The sequence below is a fragment of the Paroedura picta genome, chromosome 5 (assembly GCF_049243985.1).
Source record: "Paroedura picta isolate Pp20150507F chromosome 5, Ppicta_v3.0, whole genome shotgun sequence".
In the NCBI taxonomy this organism is placed as follows: Eukaryota; Metazoa; Chordata; class Lepidosauria; order Squamata; family Gekkonidae; genus Paroedura; species Paroedura picta.
The window spans coordinates 67001570-67028329 of NC_135373.1; the positions used below are offsets into that span (position 1 = coordinate 67001570).

General features: G+C 41.6%; 1 protein-coding gene across 3 annotated transcripts; it reads right to left on the reverse strand.

The window, feature by feature from the left end:
• Window positions 1-1805: 1805 nt before the first annotated feature.
• LOC143837897 (hyaluronidase-1-like) lies at window positions 1806-17425 on the reverse strand. Of its 3 annotated transcripts, XM_077338349.1 has the most exons (5): window positions 17123-17425; window positions 12116-12257; window positions 9882-10834; window positions 7041-7130; window positions 1806-4998 (listed from the first exon to the last, which is right to left on the reverse strand). In XM_077338349.1, exons 3-5 carry the CDS (start codon window positions 10800-10802, stop codon window positions 4546-4548), a joined length of 1464 nt encoding a protein of 487 aa, XP_077194464.1. In that variant the 5' UTR covers window positions 10803-10834; window positions 12116-12257; window positions 17123-17425; the 3' UTR covers window positions 1806-4545. The 3 variants fall into 3 exon arrangements, with proteins under 3 accessions (XP_077194464.1, XP_077194465.1, XP_077194463.1); XM_077338350.1 differs by lacking the exons at window positions 12116-12257; window positions 17123-17425 and adding an exon at window positions 15438-15483; XM_077338348.1 differs by lacking the exon at window positions 12116-12257 and having other exon boundaries at window positions 1807-4998.
• Window positions 17426-26760: the final 9335 nt, after the last annotated feature.

Genomic DNA, 26760 nt, shown 5'->3' on the forward strand with positions numbered 1-26760 from the left:
CCTTTATTTTTCACTGTATTTTCGGCCAAAAATCGCACCCGTGCCGGGGGGGGGGGGTTAATTTTTTTTTCACTCGGGAGGAGCGTGGCAATGATGAAACAGCAGCTCAAACACCACCTGCTACCAAGATGGGTCTCTCCATTGCAACGAATCAACGCAGATTCGTTGCAACGTGTGTGTTTTTTTAAACTTCCTTAAAGGGAAAGGGGTTTTTTGGGATCATGATAACGGCTGCCCATTGGCTGCTTGATGGCCAGGGGCGGGACAAGCTCGGCAATATCGCTTCCTGGCTAGCAATTTTTACCAAGATTGGAAACCTGTGGGAAACGATCGAAACGCAAATGGATTACACTACAAAGCCAGGTCTGAATAACGACGAATTCCACAATTTAAAATGGCATTTTTTCATCCCGCAACCAATTTGCCACATAGATCCTGGTGCGGAATGGCCCCTAGTGTGCATGATTCAGAAACATGCGAAGAGTGTCCTGCAAGGGGCATTGGAGGAGATGTTATTTAGCATAGTTAGATTAGGAACTTCCTGGAAGTTTTCAAATAATTTCTGCCAGTGTCCTGATTGCCTCTTTGGAAACTTCCTGCTTTTTTTAGCATACTTCTTCCCTGCTTATTTCCAGAACAGACACAACAGAAGAATAGATTCAAATGGTTAGCTGTGCTGGTCTGAAGCAGCACAACAAAATACAAGTCCAATAGCACCTTTCAGACTAACAAAGATTTATTCAAAGTGTCAGCTTTTGAGTGCATGCACTCTTCCTCAGATAACACACAATGGAACAGGGATCATGAAAAGTACAAATATAAGGAGAAAGTAAATGAGTTTACTAATTTGCTAATCATACTCTGCTGCTCATAAAACTCACACTTTGAATAAATCTTAAAGGTGCTATTGGACTCGTGTTCTGTTCTACAACAGAAGCATGTTAGTCTGGCAACAGTTTCTCTCCTCTCTTTCTATATAAAGTTGTTTCTCTTCTTAATAAAACTATTTTCTTCTTTTAAGCAGCCTGCTGCTGCTCTTCTCTTTGTATACTGAAACTGTCGACACATTTTTATCCTTAACCCATCCAGTGTAGGGTTTGACACAGACAGATTCCCATCTTGCCATGTCCTACCTCTGAAAATGCCAGCCACAATGACTGTGAAATCCCAGGGACTAAAGCTACCAGACAATGGCCACACAGCCCAGAAAGCCCACAATAACCAGCTGTCTGATAGGGCTTTGCTGTGGTGCTGTTCTGGCTATCAGGCTTAACCAGAGGTGTCAGTTTTCAGCAGCTGATCAGTGTGTTTGAAGCAAGACAAAGAGAGTTTGTAGATTAGTCAGCAAGGAAAGGTTGGAAAGCCAGAGGTTCAATAAAGCAGATAGACAAGCTCCAACAAGGATGGTCAGTGGTCTGGTCCAGGGTCAGAATGTCTAAAAAGTCTGGCAAGATTTCAGGTAGGGGTCAGGCAAGCTGGTTGTTAGCTACAGCGTTGCTCACATTGTTGTCCATGTTAGCCCAAATTCTCAATTTTCCTAATAAGCCTGACACCAGAGATTCTAGCTCTCAACACTCTCCCTGTTCTGCTAAGTGCTGGTGAGACCACACATGGCTATTCTATGTGCTTATAGTTCTCCCCCCCCCCCACAATGAACCACAGCTGTTTTGATGTTATCAAGAGAGCTGTCAGCCTGATCACCAGCAGCTGGTCCTGAGCAGGGCCAGCCACTAGATGGAGAGGCTGCTGCTGCTACCTCTGATGAGACATAAATTCTGAACCATGGGCCAATTATATATTCTAAGATAAGATAACTGAAGAGGAGTTGATGAGATGTGGGTTGTGGTCAAAACCTATATCTTCTGTGGTACAATAGGAAATGTAGCTTTGATCCCAACCCACAGCCTTCTATATCTTTGACTAAGATCAAATTTATATTTTTCAAAGTCAATATTGCAAAGTGGGAAAATGTACAGACAGACAGACATGATCCTCAAAAATGTACCAGAATTACTGGCTCAGCTTCAACAATAGATAATTAATTTATTTCATTTTTATTTATATTTACATTTATAGACCACCATATTGAGCCAGTCACCTCAGAGCAGTTTACATCCATAATATGTTACAATTAAAATGCAGTTAAAACAGTACAACAATCATAAATTATAATCTTTAAGTCAGATTTCATTAGTTAGCCAGCAGTTAATGTAGGATTAGAATACAGAGTTGATATTCCTTCTAATCAAGGAAGGAAATGTTCAGGAAATGGAGGGAAGGACAGAGCTCTAAAGAAGAGTACCTACAGGTTACTAGGCACTGTAGATCAATCATCAGAAAGGCCAAAGCTGAGAGTGAGCTAAGATTGGCCAGGGAAGCCCATTGTAACAAGAAAAGATTTTTCAGTTATGTGAGGAGCAAACATAAAGTAAAGGAGGCAATAGGCCCACTGTTGGGTGCGGATGGACATACTCTTAACGGAAGATGCAGAGAAAGCAGAAAGGCTTAGTGCCTATTTTAAACCTGTTTTTTCCCACAGGTCAAAGGATTTAGGCACATCTAGAGATGGCAGTAGCCAAAGGATAGTGTCTGGGTGGCAGGTTAACATGGATAGAGAGGTTGTCGAGAGGCATTGAGCTGCACTGGATGAGTTCAAATCCCCTGGGCCGGATGAAATGCACCCGAGAGTGCTCAAATAACTTTCCAGAGAACTTGCACAGCCCTTGTCCATCATCTTCGGGACCTCGTTAAGGACTGGAGATGTCCCAGAGGACTGGAAGAGAGCAAACGTTATTCCAATCTTCAAAAAAGGGAGGAAGGATGACCCAGGAAACTACAGACCAGTGAGTCTGACCTCTGTTGTGGGGAAGATAATGGAGCAGATATTAAAGGGAGCGATCTGCAAACATCTGGAGGACAATTTGGTGATCCAAGGAAGTCAGCATGGATTTGTCTCCAACAGGTCTTGCCAGACCAACCTGGTTTCCTTTTTTGACCAAGTAACAAGTTTGCTGGATCGTGGAAATTCGGTTGATGTCATTTACTTGGATTTTAGTCAAGCTTTTGACAAGGTTCCCCATGATGTTCTGATGGACAAGTTGAAGGACTGCAATCTGGATTTTCAGATAGTCAGGTGGATAGGGCATTGGTTAGAGAACCGCACTCAAAGAGTTGTTGTCAATGGTGTTTCATCAGACTGGAGAGAGGTGAGTAGCGGGGTACCTCAGGGCTCGGTGCTCGGCCCGGTACTTTTTAACATATTTATTAATGATCTAGATGAGGGGGTGGATGGACTACTCATCAAGTTTGCCGATGACACCAAATTTGGAGGACTGGCAAATACTCTGGAAGATAGAGACAGAGTTCAACAAGATCTGAACACAATGGAAAAATGGGCAAATGAGAACATGATGCAATTTAATAAAGATAAGTGTAAAGTTCTGCATCTGGGTCAGAAAAATCAAAAGCATGCCTACTGGATGGGGGATACGCTTCTAGGTAACACTGTGTGTGAACAAGACCTTGGAGTACTTGTGGATTGTAAACTAAACATGAGCAGGCAGTGTAATGCAGCGGTAAAAAAGACAAATGCCATTTTGGGCTGTATCAACAGGGGCATCACATCAAAATCAAAAGATGTCATAGTCCCATTGTATATGGCACTGGTCAGACCACACCTGGAGTACTGTGTGCAGTTCTGGAGGCCTCACTTCAAGAAGGACATCGATAAAATTGAAAGGGTACAGAGGAGAGCGACGAAGATGATCTGGGGCCAAGGGACCAAGCCCTATGAAGATAGGTTGAGGGACTTGGGAATGTTCAGCCTGGAGAAAAGGAGGTTGAGAGGGCACATGATAGCCCTCTTTAAGTATTTGAAAGGTTGTCCCATAGTCTACCATGTTGAATCTAACAATACAAGCAGTGCTGACCTCCTGAGTTCAGTTGCCTCTGAAGATCATCCATAAGGGTGATTGAAGCTGTCTCCACTTTGTGGCCAGGGCAGAAGCCCAACTGGAATGGGTCAGGGACTGAAGCTTCTTCCAGGTATGCTAGCATCTGGTCTGCAGCCACTCACTCAATGACCTTCCCCAGGAACACAAGATGCAATTCAGGGTGGCTGGCTGAGTCACATGGGTTTAGTGAAGATTTCTTCAACAGAAAATAAACTATCACTGCCTTCAGAACCCCCCTCCCAAGGTCCCCATAGTCAGAGACAAGTTTATTATCTCCCAGAGAGGTCCTCCTACCCCCTTGTCACTCGTTTTAAGGAGCCAGGAGGGGCAGGGGGCGAGAGAAAGGTGGTGGGACTCATTGAAGCTAGTAACCTGTCTGGATAAGGGGCCTAAAGTGATCAAAAGTCCCCTCTTAGGATGGCCAAGGGGCCTCTACCAACTACCCTGTGGCTCTTGAGACATCTAAGGGTGTTCAGAACTATTCCACAGCTCTGGTAATGGTAAGGAAATCTCAGCTTGCTGATATTACAGTAATGTGGCTGATTAGTACCCTAGTATAAATCAAACTAACATTCCAAGAACACGTCCATATTTAATAAATATTTTTATGGGTTTTGGTTTCTTTTTTATTGGAAAACCATTTCTCAACAAGGTTTTGGTAGTATAATTTTGAATATGGGTATTGGTCTGCTTTGTTTTCCTTGTCAAAATATTTGTCAGTTTGATGGGCAACGTGCAGCTCACACCTATCACCCATCCATCCTTTGTAACACTGGCACCTGAACTGCTCTCTCAGTCTCTTTTTGTCTTTTCGTGTCAGTTTCCCAATCACTCGCATTTTCATCCTACGGCGAGTGGTTTTGATGCTCATCTTAAAACTACGAGAGGGCAAGTGCAGAAAGGCATCTGATTTGTCTGCTTTACGAATGCATCTCCCATTCTTCTTGCAGAGAACTTTACTGCAGAGCTTGGCTGCAGAGGTCACATTAAGGATGTAATATCCCAAGGAGCCATCTATGTTATTTTTCACAACGGCACAGCTATGCTAAAATAAAACAAAGATGACAAATGAGTTGTTAAGTAGTTGGCACTGTGTCTCAATGGCTATCAAAACAATTGATCAGAAGGGTCAAGAAATCAGCTGGGCTGCAACTACATCACACTGGGCAGGTCATCAAATTGTCAAATATTGTACTAAAATAGTACAACCATGCATTTCATTTGTAAATGTATTGTTTCAAGGCTGGAGATTTGTACAACTGTTCTATATGTTTGTTTGCATACAGAGCAAATATGGTAAAGTCGCTAAGAATGGCACCCTCTAATCTGGAGAATCGGGTTTGATTTCCCACTTCTACACATGCAGCCAGCTGAGTGACCTTGGGCCCATCACAATTCTCTTAGGGCAGTTCTTGCAGAGTTGTTTTTTTAGATTCTCTCAGCCCCACCTACCACACAGGGTGCCTGTTGTAAGAACAGGAAGGAAAGGGTATTTGTAAACTGCTTTGGGACACCTTTGAGTAGTGAAAATCAGGGTATAAAAACCCAGCTCTTCTCTTTATCAGTCAAATGGATTGTTCTCTGTGAGCTGATCTCCTACAAACATATATTCTCATGCTCAAATCTTTGTGTTTTTTCCATTGCTTGAACCCACCAGACTTGGTTTCTAGGTATTAGACATTCGTCTATCCAGAGATGGCATGCCTAAGCTTGAAACCAATACCCTTCATTCTTCCCAGTTTTAAGAAAGGCAGAGCAGTTTGTTGGGACTGAATTTGGGTACATACATGTATCAGCCTCCAGATTTCAGCTGGAGATCTCCTCAGATCTCCAGACAACAGAGAATTTATGGCATTCTGGCTGAAGTCTCCTTCAAAAACTCACCTTCCCCAGACTATACCCCCCAAGAATTTCCCAACCTAAATGCTTTAGTATATATTTCCTATGCTGTACGAAATAGGGGGGGCATAGATCTATTATCAGCCCCGGCCTCAACCATAAACCTGGCGGAAGAGCTCCGTCTTGCAGGCCCTGCGGAACGTTGAAAGATCCCGCAGGGCCCGCAGCTCTCCCGGGAGCTCATTCCACCAGGTCGGGGCCAGGACCGAAAAAGCCCAGGCCCTGATCGAGGCCAGGCGTGCTTCCCTAGGGCCGGGAACGACCAACAGGTTTTCACCCGCAGAGCGCAAGGCCCTGTGAGGGGCATAGGGCGATAGGCGGTCCCTCAGGTATGTGGGTCCCAACTCGCGTAAAGCCTTGAAGGTTAGAACCAGAACCTTGAACCGGATCCGGGCAGCAATTGGCAACCAGTGCAGCTGCCTCAGCACTGGCTGGATGTGAGCCCTCCAAGATGTGCCAGTGAGGACCCTAGCAGCTGCGTTTTGCACTAGCTGAAGTTTCCAGATCAAGGACAAGGGAAGGCCTGCGTAGAGCGAGTTACAGAAATCTATTCTGGAGGTGACCGTTGCATGGATCACTGTGGCTAAGTGTTCGGGGGACAGGTAGGGCGCTAATAGTCGGGCCTGGCGAAGGTGGAAAAACGCCTGGCCCGCTACATTGCTCCATTACAATTAGTTATCCTCCCCTCTCTCCAATCCTTGCTGAGAAACTGGACTACCCAGCAGGCCATTGCTTAAATAGACAAGATCACTAACAAATCATGTAAACCATCAATCAGTGTTGTATTTTGGTGGTCAGCTGAGTAATCCTTAGCAACAATAATGGCTGATGATCAGATTGAATTGACAGCATCTTTGAACATGCATAACTTTAAGCAAACTCTATGCAACATCATCTCTGATTCGGATGGAAGAGTGCTTTTTACCAAAAGGCAACATCGTCATCAGACCCACAAATACTGTATCTGCTTTCTGAATATACTGTATAAGTGCGTGAGATTTTACTATGCAAGAAGATGGTTTCTATATCTGTTAATATCATGGCATTTAATCATTCCCAGAAGGAACCCTAACTTCTCATGCTTTAATCTCAACCAAGTAATACAATGGAAAGGGTCTTGGATGATCAAAGAACTCATGTGTCATTTAGCAGATGGAGATTTTTTAACTTTAACCCACATTGACTTACTTTGGAGTTAGAATACTGGTTATTTCCCCAAAGGATAACTCCTGCTGCTCCCTGTGCAGCGCATTCACCAATAGTATGTATCATGTCTTCCTGAAAGTTAAAGAACATGCATGATATAGTACAGCATCGCACACAGCGAACAAAAAGCCAGAGCTGTTGTGTATGTCTATAATTCACACATCCATTCATTTTCTTGCCCTCCTCTCTGAAGCATAGATATCAGTAGGATCAGTGCACATACTTGCACATCAGTGATGCCTCATTCATACCACCTTCAACTATCTAAAATATAATCTTTTTTTCTCCAACCAAAGCAAAAGAGTATAAACTCAAATGATCACATTATTACAAAATAAAGATATGAACAAATGTGCTTATTGCTTTACAGAGAAGGTACCCTTGCCATTGATTATCTCAAAATAGGATATCCACTAGAGCAGCTGGCATGTAGCTAACATGATGATAAGGCTAAAATCTAGGAAGTTTTGTATTTAATGGGAAGGGCCATATTTTAGATATATGCCAGAATGTGGCATGAATGCAGTTCCATGTGCTCCCATTCACACTTTCACACACAGGATGGGTCCACTGAAAGCATTCTTGATGTTCAATACCAAACATATGTAATATCATGCTATATAATTGTTCCTCTGTACTAGGCTATCCAGACCGAGTTAGGTGATATTGTCAGATTCAGAAACTAAGCAGGGTCAGTCTTATTTAGTTTCTGGATGAGAGACTGCAAAGGGTCTTTGCAGAGGCAGGCAATGGCAAACCATCTCTAGATGTCTGTTGCCTTGACAATCCTACAGGGTCACCATAAATCATTTGGGAGATGGCATGTTCCTCTACCTGGCTGCCTTACCACCAAAAAAAGCAGGTAATATGTGAGCCAGTAACCATTGTTGGTACCACTGACCAGGGCTGAATCTGCACAGAGCTTTTATTCCAGTCCCATGTCAATTCAGTCCCTGCCATCTACACTGAATGTGATTTCCATTTTGATTTTGCGTGATTTAAATTTTTCATCTGCAACAAGCATGATTGATCCAGAGTTACCCTACTTTTCCCCCACAATATTCTGGAGTGGATATAACCCTTGATATTTGAAAGATCAGCATGACTAAAGGTCCAGCTCTCTGCTTTTCCCAAACTAACTTGCTGCCTCAAGCCTCCAACACTGTAGAAAAGCCCTTAATTGGCCAGGGCATCAGTTCAAAGGCTTCCTCATTCACAGGTTGCAAGGCTTCCCTTAAAGGGGAAGCCCTAACTTCTCTTGGCAGAGATTTTCCTCTTGGATTTATTATCCCTCCTCTGCTGTCTCCAATCCTCTCCCCACCACCACCACCATCAAAAAAAGAAAGAGGCTCCTGCTGCCCTTGGCTCCCCCCCCCCCTTCTGGGCTTCCCTTTTCTGTTTCAATGGGGGGGGGGTGAATAGAGGAAGACCCAAGTTCAAATTGACCTGAATTCAGCAGGATCCGCAATGGAATAAACAAGTGCAGAATCAGCCCATGTTTTTGCTGAGCTATCTTTTCAGGCACCAGGCCGTTTTAACTTCCCAGACCAGTCCTAAAAACTGTGCTGGAAAAGTCTGGTGATATAGAAGGTAGATATTATTATGCAGTGCCTTAATGACAAAAATGAGAGACTCCAGATTAACATTTGCCCACAAATCACTCTCTTCCAACACAAATTTCTTCCCCTAACTGGTAAGGTATTTGGATGTATGGTTACTATGCAGTCGTGGGAAAGCACTGCATAAAGCATTTTCCCTGTGGGTATTTAAAGTTGCTTTTATTCTTGGCTCAGTTTTATTAAGACACCTCATAGAGCTGATTTTCTGCAGTGAAATGTGAAATTACTGGAGGTTGCCTGCATGTTATGACCTCTCATTCCTTCAGCCATCTGTATGAAAATATTCATTTTCTATAGTGAGATGTTTCAGAGTTTAAACCTGTCTGAGGATTATGCATCTTCAAGTTTTATAGCTCTAATCACAGATTTGGAGGGAGGCAAGGATATAATCTTGATAAAGGTTACTTATTGGTGAGTCAAAAACACTCTATATATGCTCAGAGGCATTCATGCTTTCAGACAAGCATGTTGTGGCAGTGTGGCTGGAAATTATTGATTAAAATGGATACCAGGTGAAGTAAAAGTGGGCATTCAGATTTCTTCCTGCTCCCTTCCCCATCACCACACCTATTGTTAAGGCAAACTTCTCATTGCAGATAGAAGAAGCATCTCCAAAATAATATGAGCTAGATACAATCCAGTAGCAACAAGATTTTTGGGGTCAAAGCTTTTGAGAGTCAAAACTCCCTTTGTTGGATATGAAACTTTGACTCTCAAAAGATGAAACAAGCATAGGGCCCAGGGAGAAAACATAACCAAACTGAGCATTTGAGAATGAATTCAGACAGCAAGGAGAACAAACTCTTCCACTAAACCACTACAGTAGCTACCTGAGATTTTTAACCTCAGTGTTTCATTGGGAAGCCCTGGTATTATGCAGTACAATCCTATGCAGAATTACAAACTTCCAATTCCATTGAGCCTCAGAGCTCCTATGTGACTTCCCCATCCCCATTCCTTCCCAGACATTTTGCTGGGAAATTGCTTGCATATTTTCCCTTATATTTCCTTAAGGAAAAGAACTAGAGACATTACTTCTTAAAAACAATAGCTGAGAATTTAGAGAAGTGGCATGGGATATTTCTAAGTTGGCATGGCCCTCTATGCCACATATGGCTATAGGCCTTGCAAGATAGCCAGGAAAAAAAAACTTAAGGACAGGTCCTAGGAAGTGGTGTGATTCCAATTTACAATGTGCTCTTACCTCTGTCAAAGCATCAAGCGTATAGGCATAAAATGGCCTAGAGTAAACATAAACAGGTAAGGTGTAGTCTGTTCTAGCACTTGCCGCAATACGTAATGCTTCTTTAACGCGATAGCGAACAAATTTCAAAGCATTTGAGCTTGATTTTAGTTCAGAAGCCAGGTATATGGAAGGGTACAGGGCAGTACTTTTCGACCATAACCAAAGCAGGTCATCATTACGTGATTTTTCAATAGCTGGACATTCTCCTGTGTAGGTCAATGGGTTAGTCCGGTAATCATAATTATAACAGTCCGGGAATAGATAGTAACCCCACAACCCATGCGGTCTTGTATGTTTACCCAGAGCAAGGGTACTATTCATAAATGTTATTCCGGCTATTTCAAATTCACTCTTAGCAACTGTTTTGATTTTGCGCTCTGACCATTTTGGATGGTGCTTTCTGACAAGTTCAAGAGACTTATTTCGGTAAATTTTTTTATTGCCCCAGTTTCTTGCCCACTGAGGCCTCCAGCCCTCCCAGTCAATGACTGCAAGTCCAGCAAATTTCCTCAGAGGTATGGACTGACTAATATCAGTCTTGGCTTTGGTGAGGTGCCTGGTAAGATTCTCATTTTGCGGTAAGCCTCCATTGATGGGGTTCCCAGTGTCCGAAAAATAGGGATAGTACCCAAGGCGATTATGATAATATATTGTCACACGGGACCCACTCAGAGTCTCATTGGCATTTGACATGATGCCAAAAACATCAAGATGTAAATCCACATTGTGGCGTAGCCGGCATCTTTCAGTCGGTGCATTCCAGAGAACTACAAAAGGTTTGTTGATAAATATTGGTGCTTTTGTTGGCAACATGGGTTCGTCATCAGCCATAATGAGCCACACCTTGATTGCTATCCATTTGATCCACAGATGGCGCATAGTAGGCTGCTTTTCTGATAATTCGAGGATAACTTCATCAGTGCAGAGAGAGAGTGAGTGAGAGAGAGAGAGAGAGAGAGACTTTAGCCAAAATGTGACAATTAGAACTGGCAGAACTTTTTGATTATTTTACTTGTGTCATTTTATGGTTACATATATATCAGTGTCATTAATATCTCCTTCCACAAGCAGTGGAGTTCAGATCTTAACATAAAGTTTCTGACAACACTGAATATTTATGAGCAACAACATTTATAGCATTCTGGCAATATAAGTGATATGTGTCAAAAACCTCAAAATCTGCTTTGTGGTTTTGGTGAACCCACTAAGTTAGTCCTGAAACCTCAATGACACCATGTTAATTGTGATTTTCTTTAGAACTCTCTCATGGTTAAGCCTTCTCATTTGGATTCTCTGGAAATTTTCTTAAACTCCTATATTTCAAACACCATTTCAACTTATAATTGTACATTGGAATGATTAACTAATTGGCATAAATACCCAATATTTAGAACTTAAAAACCACAAATTATATGTTGCAGTTGGATATAAACTGAAGGCAATACACAGCCTGCATGTGGGAAATCATCCCATGGATAAGTGCTGCCATTGGCTTGTAATTAGGCTGTAGCATCGTTTAAAAAGTCAGGCAAGCCTCAAGGTCTTTGCATCTCACAGGTTGATGGATCTCACTGGTTGATGGGGATGGAGAACTGTGCAGGTACATGGCCAGCAATTAACCCCCAGGGCATGGCAGCTCAAGAGAACTACCGGGGATCCACATACTTGTAAACTTACTTTTGCCTTGGTTTGATCTGCTATGTAACCACCACTCTGCCAATAACCCTTGTTAATATCGAATAAACACAAGTAGGCCTGCCAAAGTCATTTGGAAGGTGGGATCCCCTTCTCTGAGTTCCCACTGCCTACCGTGCTTTAGAGCAATAGTAAAGGATACACTACGGTTTTTAAAAAATTAAAAACCTTACTGGCCGCACAAGTATGATGATGGGTAGCTCTAGGAATCACCATAGAATTTCTATGGCCCATTGCCACTTCTGAGCACTCAGAAGTAACAGCATTGCACTCTTGTCGCCGCCCCTTCCCTCTTGCCAGTTGACAAGCTCACTCTGGCAAGCCTGTTAGTCTTCTTTTTTGGGTATTCTATGAACTTAAAAGCAGAGTCTGGCAAGCCCTGAATCTAAAGAATGACAAGGCAAGAAGATCAATAGCATTTTGCTTCCCAAGAAACAAAAAACAGTGGTACAGAAGGAAACAAATCTTTTTGGTTTTGTTCCCACATATACACTTACACTGTAAAACCAAACGAATCTGTAAGTAAATCCCCCCTGATGAAGCTGCAGATGAAATGCGTAGGGTCTGTTCAATTATTAAAGATTATTTTTCTGCTCCACCAATTGTTTCTTTGTTTTGTCTTGACCCCTTTTCCTCTTCCTAGCAAACAAGACACACGTGAAAACTCAAATTAGAGAAGTAACACAAAACAACAGCCTTTACCAGGAAACTGTGTCTTTTAAAAGGCCTGCTTTGTAATTTGTGACACTTGAACCCCCCCTCCTCCCAAATCCTAGAACAACAGGGGAGTATCCTTAGGCGATCTCTAGTGCAGTGCAACAGAGTGATTAAAATGTCCTAAATAGTCCCTGCCCCCCCCCTGGTTGGATAGTGCCTATGACAAAGTGATCTGCAGGACAACCAGAAGTATTTTTTAGCTCCAGGCTAATGACTAATGGCTTTGTTGTGCCTCACTTCACCCTGGTTGACCTTGCTTAGTTAGCTAAATTTTGCTTCTCTTGCTGTCCCTGCTTTGCCTCACTGACCAGAAGATCCCATGGACATCAGCTTGGACTGAGAGAGAGAGAAGCCTGTAATAATGAGAAGCCTGTAATAATGCTTATGGAACAGCATTTGTTGGAAGGTTCATTCCATTCCTCTTCCATTGATTAAACAGGTGCATGCCACCCACGAGATACAGCCAGCAAGTGGGAAACTACATGCTACCTCACAGTCAATGGCCAGTGGCAGCATCGCTCCCACAAACAACAAATGACCAAAGGGCAGTATGTCATGTGACCCAGTGCATCCACATACACACTCCATTCTAGAGTACTAATAAAATTATTTGATTCACACATGGTGCCCCTTCCAAACTTGCAGTTTCAGCTTATGTCCAGTTTGCCAACCATATACAAGGAGCCATTTTTTTAATGGAATGTTTGTTCCATGACCTGTTTATAGATGCTGGGTAGATCACTTCCCCCACTTCCTTCCTAGCAGTACAGTACAGCACAATAATCTTTTGAGTGTCTATATGTATAATCACACATAATCTAATAGCTCTTCTTCCCCATCCCTCCTCAGCAGGCAATTGTTAAAAAGAATTAAATCAATCTCAAATCACATAAATCAGTCATACCTGTATTAATGGCTGCCAGCCCCCTTTTTCATGGCCAGTATCCTTGCTTAGAAAAGATCCAGCACAAACCTGTTCAGTGGATATTCAGCCTGGCAATCAGCTCACATTTGAGGCAAAATTCACAGCATCCCTACATCAGAATGGGAAAGCTCCAGAAGCCCACACACAAGTTCACTGAGGGTACAAGAAAGTGTCTTTCTTCTGCTACTCCCTAACCACCCATGAGACCTGTTCCTTGTTGGTCAGTTCTACCTAAATGCCATGAAATCCTGTCACATTTGGGGCCATGAAGAGGTAGAGCTTCCACCCACAATGACAGTCAATGGTAGGAACAAAACAGCTAGGCAGATAATTGCTGTGAAAAGAGGGTGGGGACCTTCAGCCAATGGTCAGTCAACATGACATAACCCTAAGCAACTGGGCATGAGGAATACTATTGCAGCTCTGATTCCTACTAGCCAAGGACATTTAATGTGTTTTTATTGCTGGACAATTGTACACTACCATGATTTGCTGGATTATGGTTTTGTAAATAGTGTGAGTTTTGTAGCTGGCTTGGAGCCGTATTTTAATCAATCAAACTCTACTAGCAAGGACTGACTTCTGCCAAAGCTGTGGGAAGGCAAGGCTATTTGTGCAACTGCAAAGCAATGACCACCTCATCCTACAGGAGTTGGTATGAGACCTGAATACAGGGACCATACCCAGAAAGTGTTGTGGTAGTCAAGTGCTATGGGGAGGGCATTACTGGGAGGGTCTGGGAGAGGTGGCCTGTCCAGACAACCATTGATGTTGTTCATGGTCTTTGCCCTCAGAGAGAGTTGGCATGGTATAGCGACTAGAGTGGCAGGCAACTCTCTGAAAGAACTGAGTTCAAAGCCCTACTCTTGGCTGGGTAAACTTGAGCCCAGCCCAGTATTTATTTCTAAGTCCCATCCAGCCTAGGGATATGCAGCCTTCTTCATTTTAAAAGTCTTTTTTATTTTCATTACCTTTACTATTACATTTATTTCTTCTAGTTATTATATTTGTTTTGTTCCACTGATTTTAGTGGCCCAGGAATATACCTTAAAACAGGCACTGTTGTGCATCAAAATTATGCTCTATAAGTTCATTGCAATATTTGAACCCAAAGATATTTTGTATATAAAAATGAACACTGATTTTTCTAAATATACAATTTTTTACCATTCCATGTCATATTACAAAGACAGTAAAGGCAATTTTAAAAAGTTAAACCAGTAAAAATAATCAGCTGGTTTGAAATCATATGAAAAATAAATTGCTTATTATCATGAATCACTCCAAAAGAACAACAAAAGTATCTTTTGTTACTATCATCGCTGGTTTCTTTTCCTTTTAGTTGGACATCATGAATCTTCTGAAGGGCTAAATCCTAAACTCTGTAATGAGCATATGCACTAATGATTCAGTTTGGCACCTCATTATCAACTCAGTAACAAATTTTCCAACATTTCTCTATCAATACCACATTGTCATGGTTAGTTAAACAGCCAAAGGATGGGCATCTTTTTCATAGAACTGTCCCGAAAGGAAAATCATGCATAAATGTTTCTGCTCCATATTCTAAATACAAAAAAGGTCTCTTACAAATGAAAGAGTTACAAAGATGGGGCCCAATGGGAGCACATTTGAAGGGACCCTTCATTCACAAAACAAACTTGCAAATTAATGTGGTCTAGTACAACATTTCTAACTTTCCCCCTCAATTCCTTGGTGAATAAAGAAAAAGGTCTACTTTGGTTTTCAGTCTGGTAAGCCAAACACTAAAAAAAAAAAAAAAAATCTTGAAAGAATTTGAAAATAGTCTTTTAAATATTTCTTTCCTAGTGAGAACATGATAAAGATTTTGTAAACACAACGCATAATGTTGTAAGGATTTGTGTTTTACAACTCATTCTAACACAGAGGGATAATTTTATTAAATGAAAGGGAACTTTTTGATCCTTTCTAGTGTTTATGGTATGGTGCTTGCAGAAGGGATGAACTTGTTGAGGGCAGAAGTCAAATCCAGTTGTTAGGTCCTCTTGAGAGTTGTATGTCCAAGTTTTGAAGGACAGTTTCAAAAAAAAAAAAACCAGAGAGGTGGGCAGATGGACACAGGCAGGCAGAGAAGGAAGAAAGGAAGGAGAGGATAGTGAGACCAGGCAAAGGAGTCAACATCCTGATATTCTCACCTTTCTCAAAGCATCAGGGAAGGCAAGAAGCGTCATTGTTTGTCCTATCTCTTCTTGGTGGAGGGGATAGGGAAGCCACTGAGCAACCTGAAAGTCATGGAGCTGTCATCAGGTAGGGTTGCGAATTCCTGGCTGGGAAATCCCTGGATATTTGGGGGGGGGGGGCTAGAGCATGGGGAGGGTGGATGAGGAGGAGGGGGAGCTCAGTATGGTACAATGTTATGAAATATACTCTCCAGACCAGTTATTTTCTCCAAAAGGATGGATCACCATCATCTGGAGGTTAGCAAACCTAGTCATCAGGAAATTGGGGAAAAGGAGTCACTTTTTAATGGGTTATATGAGCACTGAACACAAAAACATAGAAAGAAGCATACAAGGATCAATATAAGCAATCAGTCTTAGTACATGTATTTATATTGAAGGACTAAAAGCATTTGTTTGGTTTGGGTTTTTTAAAACACACACACATTTAGAATTCCTTTATAGCTAGATGTTAAATAGGGGGAGAGTGGAACTCTGAGTCAGCTTGTGGCTTTGTATAGATTAGTGTAATAATATTTGATGGCATGTAATGTAATTGGATTATATTGTATCAATATTATAAAAACTATATGAATCTAATTATCTCTGTAGGAAATTATTTTATAACATTTGCTAATTTTCCAAAACACTGAGCCTTTAAACATAACAAAATGTGTGGTGCCTGGAAATGGCTGTGAGGACTGCTTTGTCATCTCATCACTGGTGACGTTACAGGCACTATCCAGTAAGGGATATGGATGTCATGAATGGCAAAGTGGGGATTCAAATCTGAATCTCCCAGATCTTAGTCCAACCATCTGTCCACTACACAACACTGGTTGTAACCACTCTCCTGGGTTTTTAAATTGTTCTCCTTTCATAACTGTGTTTGCTCAATACTAAGTGAGTAGGTTCAATATTTAGAAATAATTCTTAGAAATAAAGCCTCAGTGAAAAGAACTTTTCCTATTCATTCCCACTGAAAGAAGTTCTCCATAAATTTTGAATATTGTTTTAAATAATGCTTTAATCCAAATGTTAAGAAGAAAAATATTCAAAATCTAGTAAACTGGACATTTTCCTTACTAGTTCAACCCCCCCCCCAAGTTCCCCCCCCATACACATTTGAATTGGAGTGTATGCCATTTTCCTACATGTCTGATAGGAAGAATCATTGAGAACGTTTTGTAGCATGTGATACCTATAGTGTTTATGCCATTTCTTCCCATAAATGCAATAACTGCTTTTAAAAACTGGATGTGGGGGAAGAAATCTACTATTCTAGCCTTTATAACATGAGCAAAACAGAATCAAAACAGCCAAATAAATCCTATTTCTCTTCTGCAGTGTTTAAAATTCAATATATATAATAGTGTTTCCATGCACTTATTCATCTGAAAATTGTTAAATTGTCATCTACTGGAGACTCTGAAACTGTGAAGTTTATGCCTGGTCAGGTTTCTCTGATGTAGCACTTTATGACTAATATTAAAAGACAGATCAGTAGACTCATGAACCAGCAAAACTGGCATTGCTGTGAAACAGTAATTAAGAAGTGAAATTCTATTAATGAACAATTTTTTAAAACTGTCACCCTAAGCAAACTCCAAGTTTGGTTTTGTTTATATTTCTCTATTGATAAAGATAGTAATGGAACTTACCTGAATGGAACCAATCAGGAGACAAAAACTTGGCAAAACGAAGTACAGTAACTCCAGTATTTGTATTAGAGTCTGCCCCTCCTATTGGGTGTACTAACTAATGTGATACTGACACAATCTGGTGAGGATGGGGTATTTCACTGACCAGTCCTTCCTTGTATAACTAAACAAAATAAAATGTTCTCAACTGATGTGGTCCTTGCTGTCTTTTTTTTTTTTTTACTGCAGGTTATGAAGTACAAAAAGGAGTTCGGCAAGCCTGTAATACTGTTGCCTATGTAACTTGTATGCGGAGCACATCATGAGAAAGGTGGGGTTAGGTGAGTCACAAATTGGGAACAAGATTGCAGGGAGAAATAACAACCTCAGATATGCAGATGATACCACTCTAATGGAAGAAAGTGAAGAGGAACTAAAGAGCCTGTTGATGTGGGTGAAGGAGGAGAGTGCAAAAGTTGGCTTGAAACTGAACATCAAGAAAATGAACATCATGGCATCTGGCCCTCTCAATTCCTGGCAAATAGATGGGGAAGAAATGGAGGTAGTGATAGATTTTATTTTCCTGGGCTCCCAGATCACTGCAGATGGGGACTGCAGCAAAGAAATTAAAAGACTTGCTCCTGGGGAGGAAAGCTATGGCAAATCTAGACAGCATCCTGAAAAGCAGAGACATCACCCTGTTAACAAAAGCGTGTCTAGTCCAGGCTATGGTCTTCCCAGTTACAATATATGGCTGTGAAAGTTGGACCATAAGGAATGCCGAGTGTCAAAGAAATTAGGCTTTTGAACTCTGGTGCTGGAGAAGACTCTTGCGAGTCCCTTGGACTGCAAGGCGAACAAACCGGTCAGTCCTAGAGAATATCAGCCCTGAATGCTCCTTAGAGGGCCAGATCCTGAAGATGAAACTCAAAAACTTTAGCCACTTCATGAGACGGAAGGACTCCCTGGAGAAGGGTGTAATGCTGGGAGTGATTGAGGGCAAAATAAGAAGGGTACGAAAGAGAATGAGGTGGCTGGATGGAGTCACTGAAGCAGTCAGTGTGAACTTAAATGGACTCTGGGGAAGGCCTGGAGGATCATTGTCCATGGGGTCATAATGGGTCAGACACGACTTTGCACCTGACAACTATAACAATGAAGTACAGAAAATAAGAATGCATTTGACACGCACATTCAGCAGATGGAATAAATACTGAAAATCAAAACTACAGCTTGGATCCACCAGAATTTTCCCATGAGTGCAAATATTTCTGCTCACAAAGTGTGACTTTCTCACTCCCTTTTCTCATGGCAGCCTACGGGCCATTCCACACCCAAGTAATAATGTGAAATATTAACCCTATGCAGATGGGGGGGGGCGGGGTTCTACATTTTACACAATATCGTCTGCATCCAGTGTCCCAGCAGCAAACCAGCAGCTAGCTCCTCCATTTTAAAGCGATAGTTGGGGAATCCCAAAGAATGGATTCCCCCAACTATCTAGCACTAGCAGGAGAAGAGTAAGCAGCAAGCCACACACCAAGGACATGTGCATAACCAACATGGGCAAAGTAGTAAAATTTCCATCTGCAGTGCCCTCCCTCGAGCCCACCTCCCTCTCCCTTCAATCCAAAAGGGGCTTTTTTTGGGGGGGGGGAGGAGCAAGCTACCTAGACTAACGAATATGTGTTGGTCCATAGAGGCAGAACAAAAAAAAATTCCCATCAACCAGTTGGCGCACAAAGCATGCCTCTCAAATCCCTCTAAAAAAAAAATCTAGAAAAAAATCACTTATTTTAATCTGCAAGTGTCAGACTTCCAAAATGGGCTGGCTAAACTATGCACTATGTGTCTATGAATATATGCATAGGCATAGCAATGGAGAAGTTTTACTTTACCAAAAAAAGATCACTTTCCCTTTAAAACTAGGAGAAAGCTGATAAGCTGGCTGCCATGACTGGCAGGTAGGGGGAGACTCACTGGTATTGCAGACATTGTAATCAGCTGTGCGGAGTGCCATGAAGCGTGAGAAAGCGGGAGGAGAGCGAGGAGGTGAGAAATGGTGGGGGCACATTTTTTAATAGTGTTAAGCAATTGTGGTTGCTTAACGCTAAATTTTTAGAAGTGCAGAAATACTCCCAAATCCTGTTCTTGGACATCCCCAATCTCCCCTGGCCATTTCAGACTGCTGCATAAGGGGATAAGGAAGAAAGTTGCCGTCTGTGGAAGAAATTCCTCACCCCCAGATGATCCCTAAAGGGAAATGCATCCTGGATACTCTCATGATATTACAAAAATGCCCCCCCCAAACCTCCCCACATTGGTTGTATACATATTTGAATGCTGGGAAACTGGTGGCCATGTTTCTCGGCTGAAATGACTCTAACCACATGTCTATAACTTTGCAGGCCTAAGTACTCATTGACTTCAATGGAGTAGCTACTGTAGTGGTTTAGTGGAAGACAAGAGTTTGTTCTCTGTTGCACTTTAGCATCACCTGTCTTAATAGTCAGCATATGGAACTTCTAATAGCATATCTTCAAGGCTCAAATACACATTGTGTCAAAAGGTTTCCCTTGCCTTATATAAAGCCTGATTCTGTATGGCTCTTTATACCTAAGCAATATGTATTCAGATATAAAGGCCAAGCTATCATTTGACTACATTTCCTACTTCTCAGCCCTTCTACCTCTCAGCAACTCAGGCATACCCTTTTGCCCCTTCACCAGCCTGACGGTTTGCCAACTCACCTGTTGACATTGTTTCATCTTCTCTAGACTACCAGTCCTGACTTCCCATGTCAAGGAATGACTATAAAACATCATGACTAAGCTTGCCACTTGACATCCCTAGACAGTTGCTCAAGGCAGTAGGTTGTAAGAGCCAGTACTTTTGCAAGAGAAGTACAGTCACCTTACTGTCAAAACAAATTACAGGACTTAGTGATTGACAATGCAATCTTAAACATAATTCAGTGGACTTCAGATAGCGCTGATAGTGAAGCTGAAGTCATGTATAAAGCAATCGGTTCAGGTGAATACTGAAGAAATAGAGAAAATACTATAAAGGTAGATTCAAAAAGTGATCAATGAAACCTAGTTTCTCTGTGTCAGGAGCTCCTACTGTGACAATAAAGACTGTGAGACTAAAGGAATTATGTATATACTCATTACTAATGTTGCTTTCCACAGAATCAGGGACAATGAAAGACTACTGACCAGCATCTCCAGTATGAGGGAATAAAATTATTTTGTAAAAATTATGTTTATCCAGACCTATTCCTTGATTCTTTTTGTGTGATGTCTAACCCAGATGTAGATAATACTGGGGTATCCATTGAATATTTCCCATATAGAAGTGACACTTGAACAGAAACATCTGTTTGCTAATTATTTGTGTCTCTTTTTAAGTTTGATGATCGCCACCATGGATGCAGTTTTAGGATCAAAACCCAGCATTAGCATGGCTATCCATTAAGGCTTTCCATTAAAATTTCATTAAAGGATTTCTATCTGGATTCAGAACAAAGTGTAACATTGATAACAAGTACTTCAGGCTGAAATCCTACAAGTGTAATCCTGGGAGTAAAACAGGACTTACTTTCATGTACAGCTGTTAAGGATTGCACTCTCAGTGTACTTAAGTAGTTTGACTTATAGTGCATTGAATGTTGAAAGGAAATAATACAAAAGAAATTGTCAGATTTGTTAATTCAGGTCAAGGTTATTCAATTTTTTTGCTTACATTCCTTCACCGTCTTGTTTGAGGGTTTTTTTTTGTGATCTGGGTGATCATTCCCTCCAAAACCGCAAGTTGAGTGTGTGTGTGGGGGGGGGGCGGTTTGTGTGTTTGTGTGTTGATGGCTCCTATCTAATCATCAACTCCATATCTTTCTGATGTCCTGTAGGTCCCATAAGTGGTTTTTAAGGACTAAAAATCATAGTCCTGGATCATTCAGGGAATGACTTTCACTATAAAAATCCTTCCCCCTGCAGTAGAAAAATATTTAGGTAAATTTAGTATTGGCGATAAGACTGTCATTTACCAGAAACAGGGTCTTTTCTGTTATGGCGGTTGTGTCCTGCAGCTTCTTTTCCTAGAAATCCCAATGGGATCCTTCCATAGATTTTTAAACACACTTATTGTGCACATTTATGTTTTGCCAAGCCTACTGTAGCTTTCAAGTATCTATCAACTGGGGCACCAGATTTTAACATTGGTAAAGCGGGTCACCATTGACCGGGGGGGGGGTCTTGATTAAAAATTTGGTCTATATGGAGCAACAAAAAGTTTCATAGAACACATAGAATGAAAAAATAGTATTGTAATATATATATTTAAATTTCAACGTAAGTACAATTTGCCAGGTACTTCCAAATGTCCCTCCAAAAGTAGGACAATCTGGTCACCTTAATGTTGGATGACTCATTTTCAAGGAACTTTAGAAGTAGATTCTCCTGTTCTGCACAGGAAAATCCAGCTGCAAAAGTGCATTGGAAGTGCATTATCCAACATGTGAGGAATGGGCCCTGGTTCTGTTGTTTAGTATTCCTTTTAATAACTGCATTGTTGTTATTGCTTTATTTATTCTCTTGCAAGGCTCAATGGTATTCTCCCAACAGTAGAAAAGCAGTGAATAAATTTAAACTCTGCATAAATAAATACACTCCTGTTTTTGTAGTGCTCAATGAGTAGGCAGTTTATTGAGCACTGTTATTTTAAAGAGTTCTTTTGCCTGAACCGTTTGTTTCTCGGTTCAGAACATTCCATTCTAGAAAGCAAATAACTAACTCATTAATGGTTCATATACTTTTTTTCTTTTTTGTCTTACGGAATGTGCCCAAAACAAGGAATTTATAAGGTCATGTCATATTTCTGGGTTCACAGATAAGGTCTAACTGATTTAAGCATTCTCTACTGCCATCTCTAAGTCTAGCTCTAAAACAAGCCAAGGCTATGTGATTTTATGTCAAGTCTACTAATTAGGGTTATCACCCTCCAAGTGCGGTGGTGGGGCCTGAATTTGTCATGAGCATAGATCAGTTCCCTTGGAGAAAATGGCAGCTTCAGAGGGCAGACTCTATGGTATACCTCCAAATACTTCCCTTCTGCTCAAGCACTACCACCAAACCTTCAGGAATTTCTGAGCCTGGAGTTGGAAACCTTGTGATGAATTCTTTTATTGTTCTAAAACCAACAAACATACAAGTCAACTATTTCCTGTTTGAACTGCTATTGTAAAGTTAAGGATGCCAACCTCAAGGTGGGACCTGGGGATCTCCTTGAATTTACAGCTCATCTCCAGACTACAGAGATCAGTTCCCCTGGACAAAATGGATGCTTTGGAGAGTGGACTTTATGGTGTGCCCCACAGTGGTCCCTGTCCTCCCCAGGCTCCAGGAGTTTTGCAGCCTGGAGCTGGCAATTCTACCTCTCATCCACTGCCACTGATCAACAGGACCTGACAACCTATGTGAAGTCCACTTTTTCTATAATGATCTTTCTATAACATCACAGACCACCTACAATATTCTTCATGCTGTTTATTCACCCCTGTCTTAACCTTTGCTATATTCTGTCACCTTGGCTTAGCCTGTTGTACAAAGCCTTTGCACTCTATGGAATTCTGTCTGCTGGATCACATCCATGTAGCTGTTATCGAGTGGCCTCCATTTTCGGCAGGTCATCACTGCCTATGCCAAAATAGCTACTGGTCTGAAAGGCAAATGTCTTGTTGAGTTTTCATACAATATTTAGAGATGCCACTGGAAAGATGTTGAGAGATCATATGTGCCAATTCATATCCTTATCCATTGTTGTTCCTCTATATATTTATGAAACAGCCTAGGGGGTGGGATGTTTCCGGCTGTCCAAGTTGGAATAGGGCCAATCAAGGTGCAGCCAGCTTTGCCCTGATTGGCCCTGCCCCTGCAGCTCCCGCCCTCCATTCCTGGACTCTAGCCTCTTTGCTTTCAGATGCCTCAGTGCCTGGAGCCAGCAGCTGGTAAGGGGAGAGGCCCTGGGCAAAGGATCGTGGTAGAGGGCTTGCTAGGATGGGCCTGCTGATGAGGGCTTCCCAGCCTGCTGATTGCTCATTAAGGACTGCTAAGGAGCTCTGTCGGCCCTGCTAACGAGCTGACCAGCCCCTGCCCACCCCACTTGATCCGGTTGCAAGCTGCGGCCCAAAGCCACCTTAAGCTGCCTGGCCAGGGGCCAGGGGAGGGGACCCTTTCAAGGCCCGTTCTTAGCAACGGGCTTTGAAGCTAGTTTTGAATAATTGTATAGCATGATTAAGAGAGGTTAGTGTTGGCCATCAAAATTCTTCAAAATGTATTTAGAGTTTTTAACCCAATTTTCTCTAGTCAGGGTGGGTTGTAATATGTACTGTGTATTGTGGCTCTCAGCAGTTACTAAAACAATAGCCAATGACTTCTAAAAAAGAGTCATCTGATGCCTATAACAATATTCCCTGGCTAGGGGACAATGGCCACAACATACAGGGAAAGTTCATAGGTCTCTTGAAATATATGTCTCTTTTGACTCTATAATGCCAGAAATGGTCCAGATACAGTCTCATTATAAAGGTAAGTAAAAAATATCCCAGCAGATTAATCACTTACATGAGATGGTGCGTATACTTGAAATGAAATCAGAGTATATAAATAATTACTGAAATATGATACAAAAAGAGACAAAAGACATTATAGAAAAAAATCATATTTTATGCCATTGTTGTCTTTTGGGTTCCAACACAGAACAGTTGCCTAAGAGTCTATGGTATTTAGTTTTACATATTCTGGTAACAACTAGAATGCTTATCATAAGAATTGTGCACAGAGACATTTTGCACAGGAATAGATTTTTAAAACTGATTTTTGGAATAAGAAGTGCCTCATGGAATCAGTAAAAAGATGAAGTACTGACCTGGGTGAAATAATTGGATTAGGATACTAAGACAGATGCTAGGAAGGATTACAAAAGGGAAAAGGACAATTTATTTTATTTTATTACATTTTTATACCACCCTCCCTTGAGAGTAGTTGAATACATTTGAATAGAGTGTATTATACTATCAATTGTAATTTTGTAATTTTTAAAATTACTTTAATTTAATTTACTTAAATTATTTTAATCTTCTCATTAAGATAGCACCTCCTCTGATAGCACCTCAGCTTTCTTCCACCCGTCAACCTTTTTGTTGTTCCCTGTCAGGCATCTTTCCCGACTTCTTCCCATGAGGAAACCTGACAACACTGAGGCCCATTCCACACAAGGACCAATGTTGCCAATTGGTTTCACAAAGCAACAACAGTATTTTAAATAGTGGAATCTTGGTGTTCCACATACCTTCATTTGTAGTGGAATCCAGTAGCGTTTCATTTGTTCCCCACAGGTTTCCGGTCTCGCAGGAATCGCTAGAAAGGAAGCGATTTTTTCTGTGCTTGTTCCTGCCCCTGGCCATCAATCAAATGAACAGCCAATGGGCGGTTGTTATCATGCTCCCAAAAAGCCCCTTTCCCTTTAAGCAGTTAAAAACACACACACACACACGTTTCAATGAATATGCCTTGATTTTTCCTAATGTAGAGACCCATCTAGCTGGCGTGTGAGCTGGTGAGTCATCATTACCACGCTCCCCCGAATGGAACACCCCCCCCCCCGCATGGGTGCGATTTTTGGCTGAAATTAAAGGGGGCTGTGTTGTGCTTGGGGACTTAGGGGAGCTTTAAAGCACTTCTGTGGAGGGACTGTAGCCAGAGAAGCCTCGCTGGGTGAATCAAGCCTCACTGGTTTGTTGCTTTTCCCGCTCGCTACGAGGGGGGAAAAATGGCGATCGCTTCGCCGGAAGTTCGGAGGAGAGAGCCAGGGGGAGGGACTTTGTTGAAACTGCTACATTGAATGGGGTTAAGAGAGCTCTGAGAGAACGCACAGGTCTTTTTCGCAAGTGTTGCAGGTTGTTGGCAGGAGTGTAGCGATTTTCTGATGGTGAATCCACTTTTCTGGATTCTCCAAAAAATCGCTACAACTAAGCGATTTTTGCACTAGTGTTACAGGAGTGTTGCAGATTGCTGATGACGTCATGCGGAACATAGTTTTAGTGCCGAAAACAAAATGCATGACTAGCGCTATATTAAAGTCGTGTGGAATGGACCTGAGACAGCCCTTTGCACGTACATTTCTCTGCACACTCTATGCATGTATGTGTAGTTTGGCCATAGAACTTGTTGCTATGCTTCCCTGTTCCTGTGTGCATTGATTATAGATGTTAGAATCATAGAATTATAGAATCATATAATCATAGAGTTGGAAGGAGCCATACAGGCCATCTAGTCCAACCCCCTGCTCTATGCAGGATCAGCCCTAAGAATCCTAAAGCATTTAAGAATAGCAATTCCCAGTGTAGTACCCATGGATACAATGGGACTCACTGACATGTTTCCTGTCACCGACTTGCTCCTTCCACACAGTATCTTTCCCCACAGAAAAGAGACAGTCTTAGCTATCCTTCATTTCAGACAGTGCTTCGGAAGAGCTCGGGAGGCATCATCTTTGTGTCTGTAGGGAGCATCCATTTGGAAACAGCTGCCTCCATCAAAGAAAGATACATGGCCTGGAACATGTTAACATTTTGTTAAACATCCCAACATATTGTGAATGGTCCCACTACCAGTCTCTGGCAAATATTTTGTTGTGGTGCCTGCAAACAGTGGTCAAAATTCCAGGAAGGGCCACAGGTTCCACAGGAGCCCCTTGACTTAGAACCAAACTAAACATTCCATTTTTTTTTTTTTTTTACTTTTTGAGTTCTCTAGACTTGACTCTCTCGCTCTCTCCACATACCCACAGCTGTAGGGATTGTTTAAAAATAAAGAAGAGCCCAATTGTTCTGGAAACTGGGAGAAGTGGGGCTGAGTGGCTGTTTTCTTCCCTCTGGCCCTTTTCCCAATCAGAAATTGTGTTGGGAACAGCCAAAATGCGGGAAATAACTGCCCCCCAGACATCATTTACCTAAAGAAAGTAACATTCAGTTTGGACCTTAGTATATTTGAAGAGAACTACTGCAATTGTGTTTGCTATGCATGTTGTATATTTCTTTTACTTCTAAAGGAAATGTTATATACTTAGAATCTATGCTTCTCAACTTTAGAAAAGGTCTAATGATTCATCTCAAGCACCTAAATATACAATAGGATCTGGCCCATAGACTTAAACCACAGGAGTTTCCTGTGAGGACTAAAATGAGGCGATAATGGCAGCTTAAATGCTTTGAATGTAAAAATGTATTTTTAATATTTGCTATGCTAAATGAAGTCTGCAGGAATCTATTATATTCCAACAAGTCACTTAAACTGTTCTAGCAGTTGCGGTTATGTTTTCCACGATAGGGAGGAATGCTTTCCTTTCCACATAGACAGGTACAGTATGATCCTTGGTGACATGTGTTGGCTGCAAAGTTATACAGGCTGTGTTGCAATTCTCAGAACAGGAAGTACTCAGGTGCATTAACTGAGAATGAGATGTCTTAGAGATGAAAGAGTTTCATAAGTGTCAGCCTTCCTAGGTACACGGTGTAACAATGTCACTGGTATCTTTCTTCATTTTGGCATGGAGTAATTGGATACAACTTTTTTTAAAAAATAGACTATAACACTCCAGTT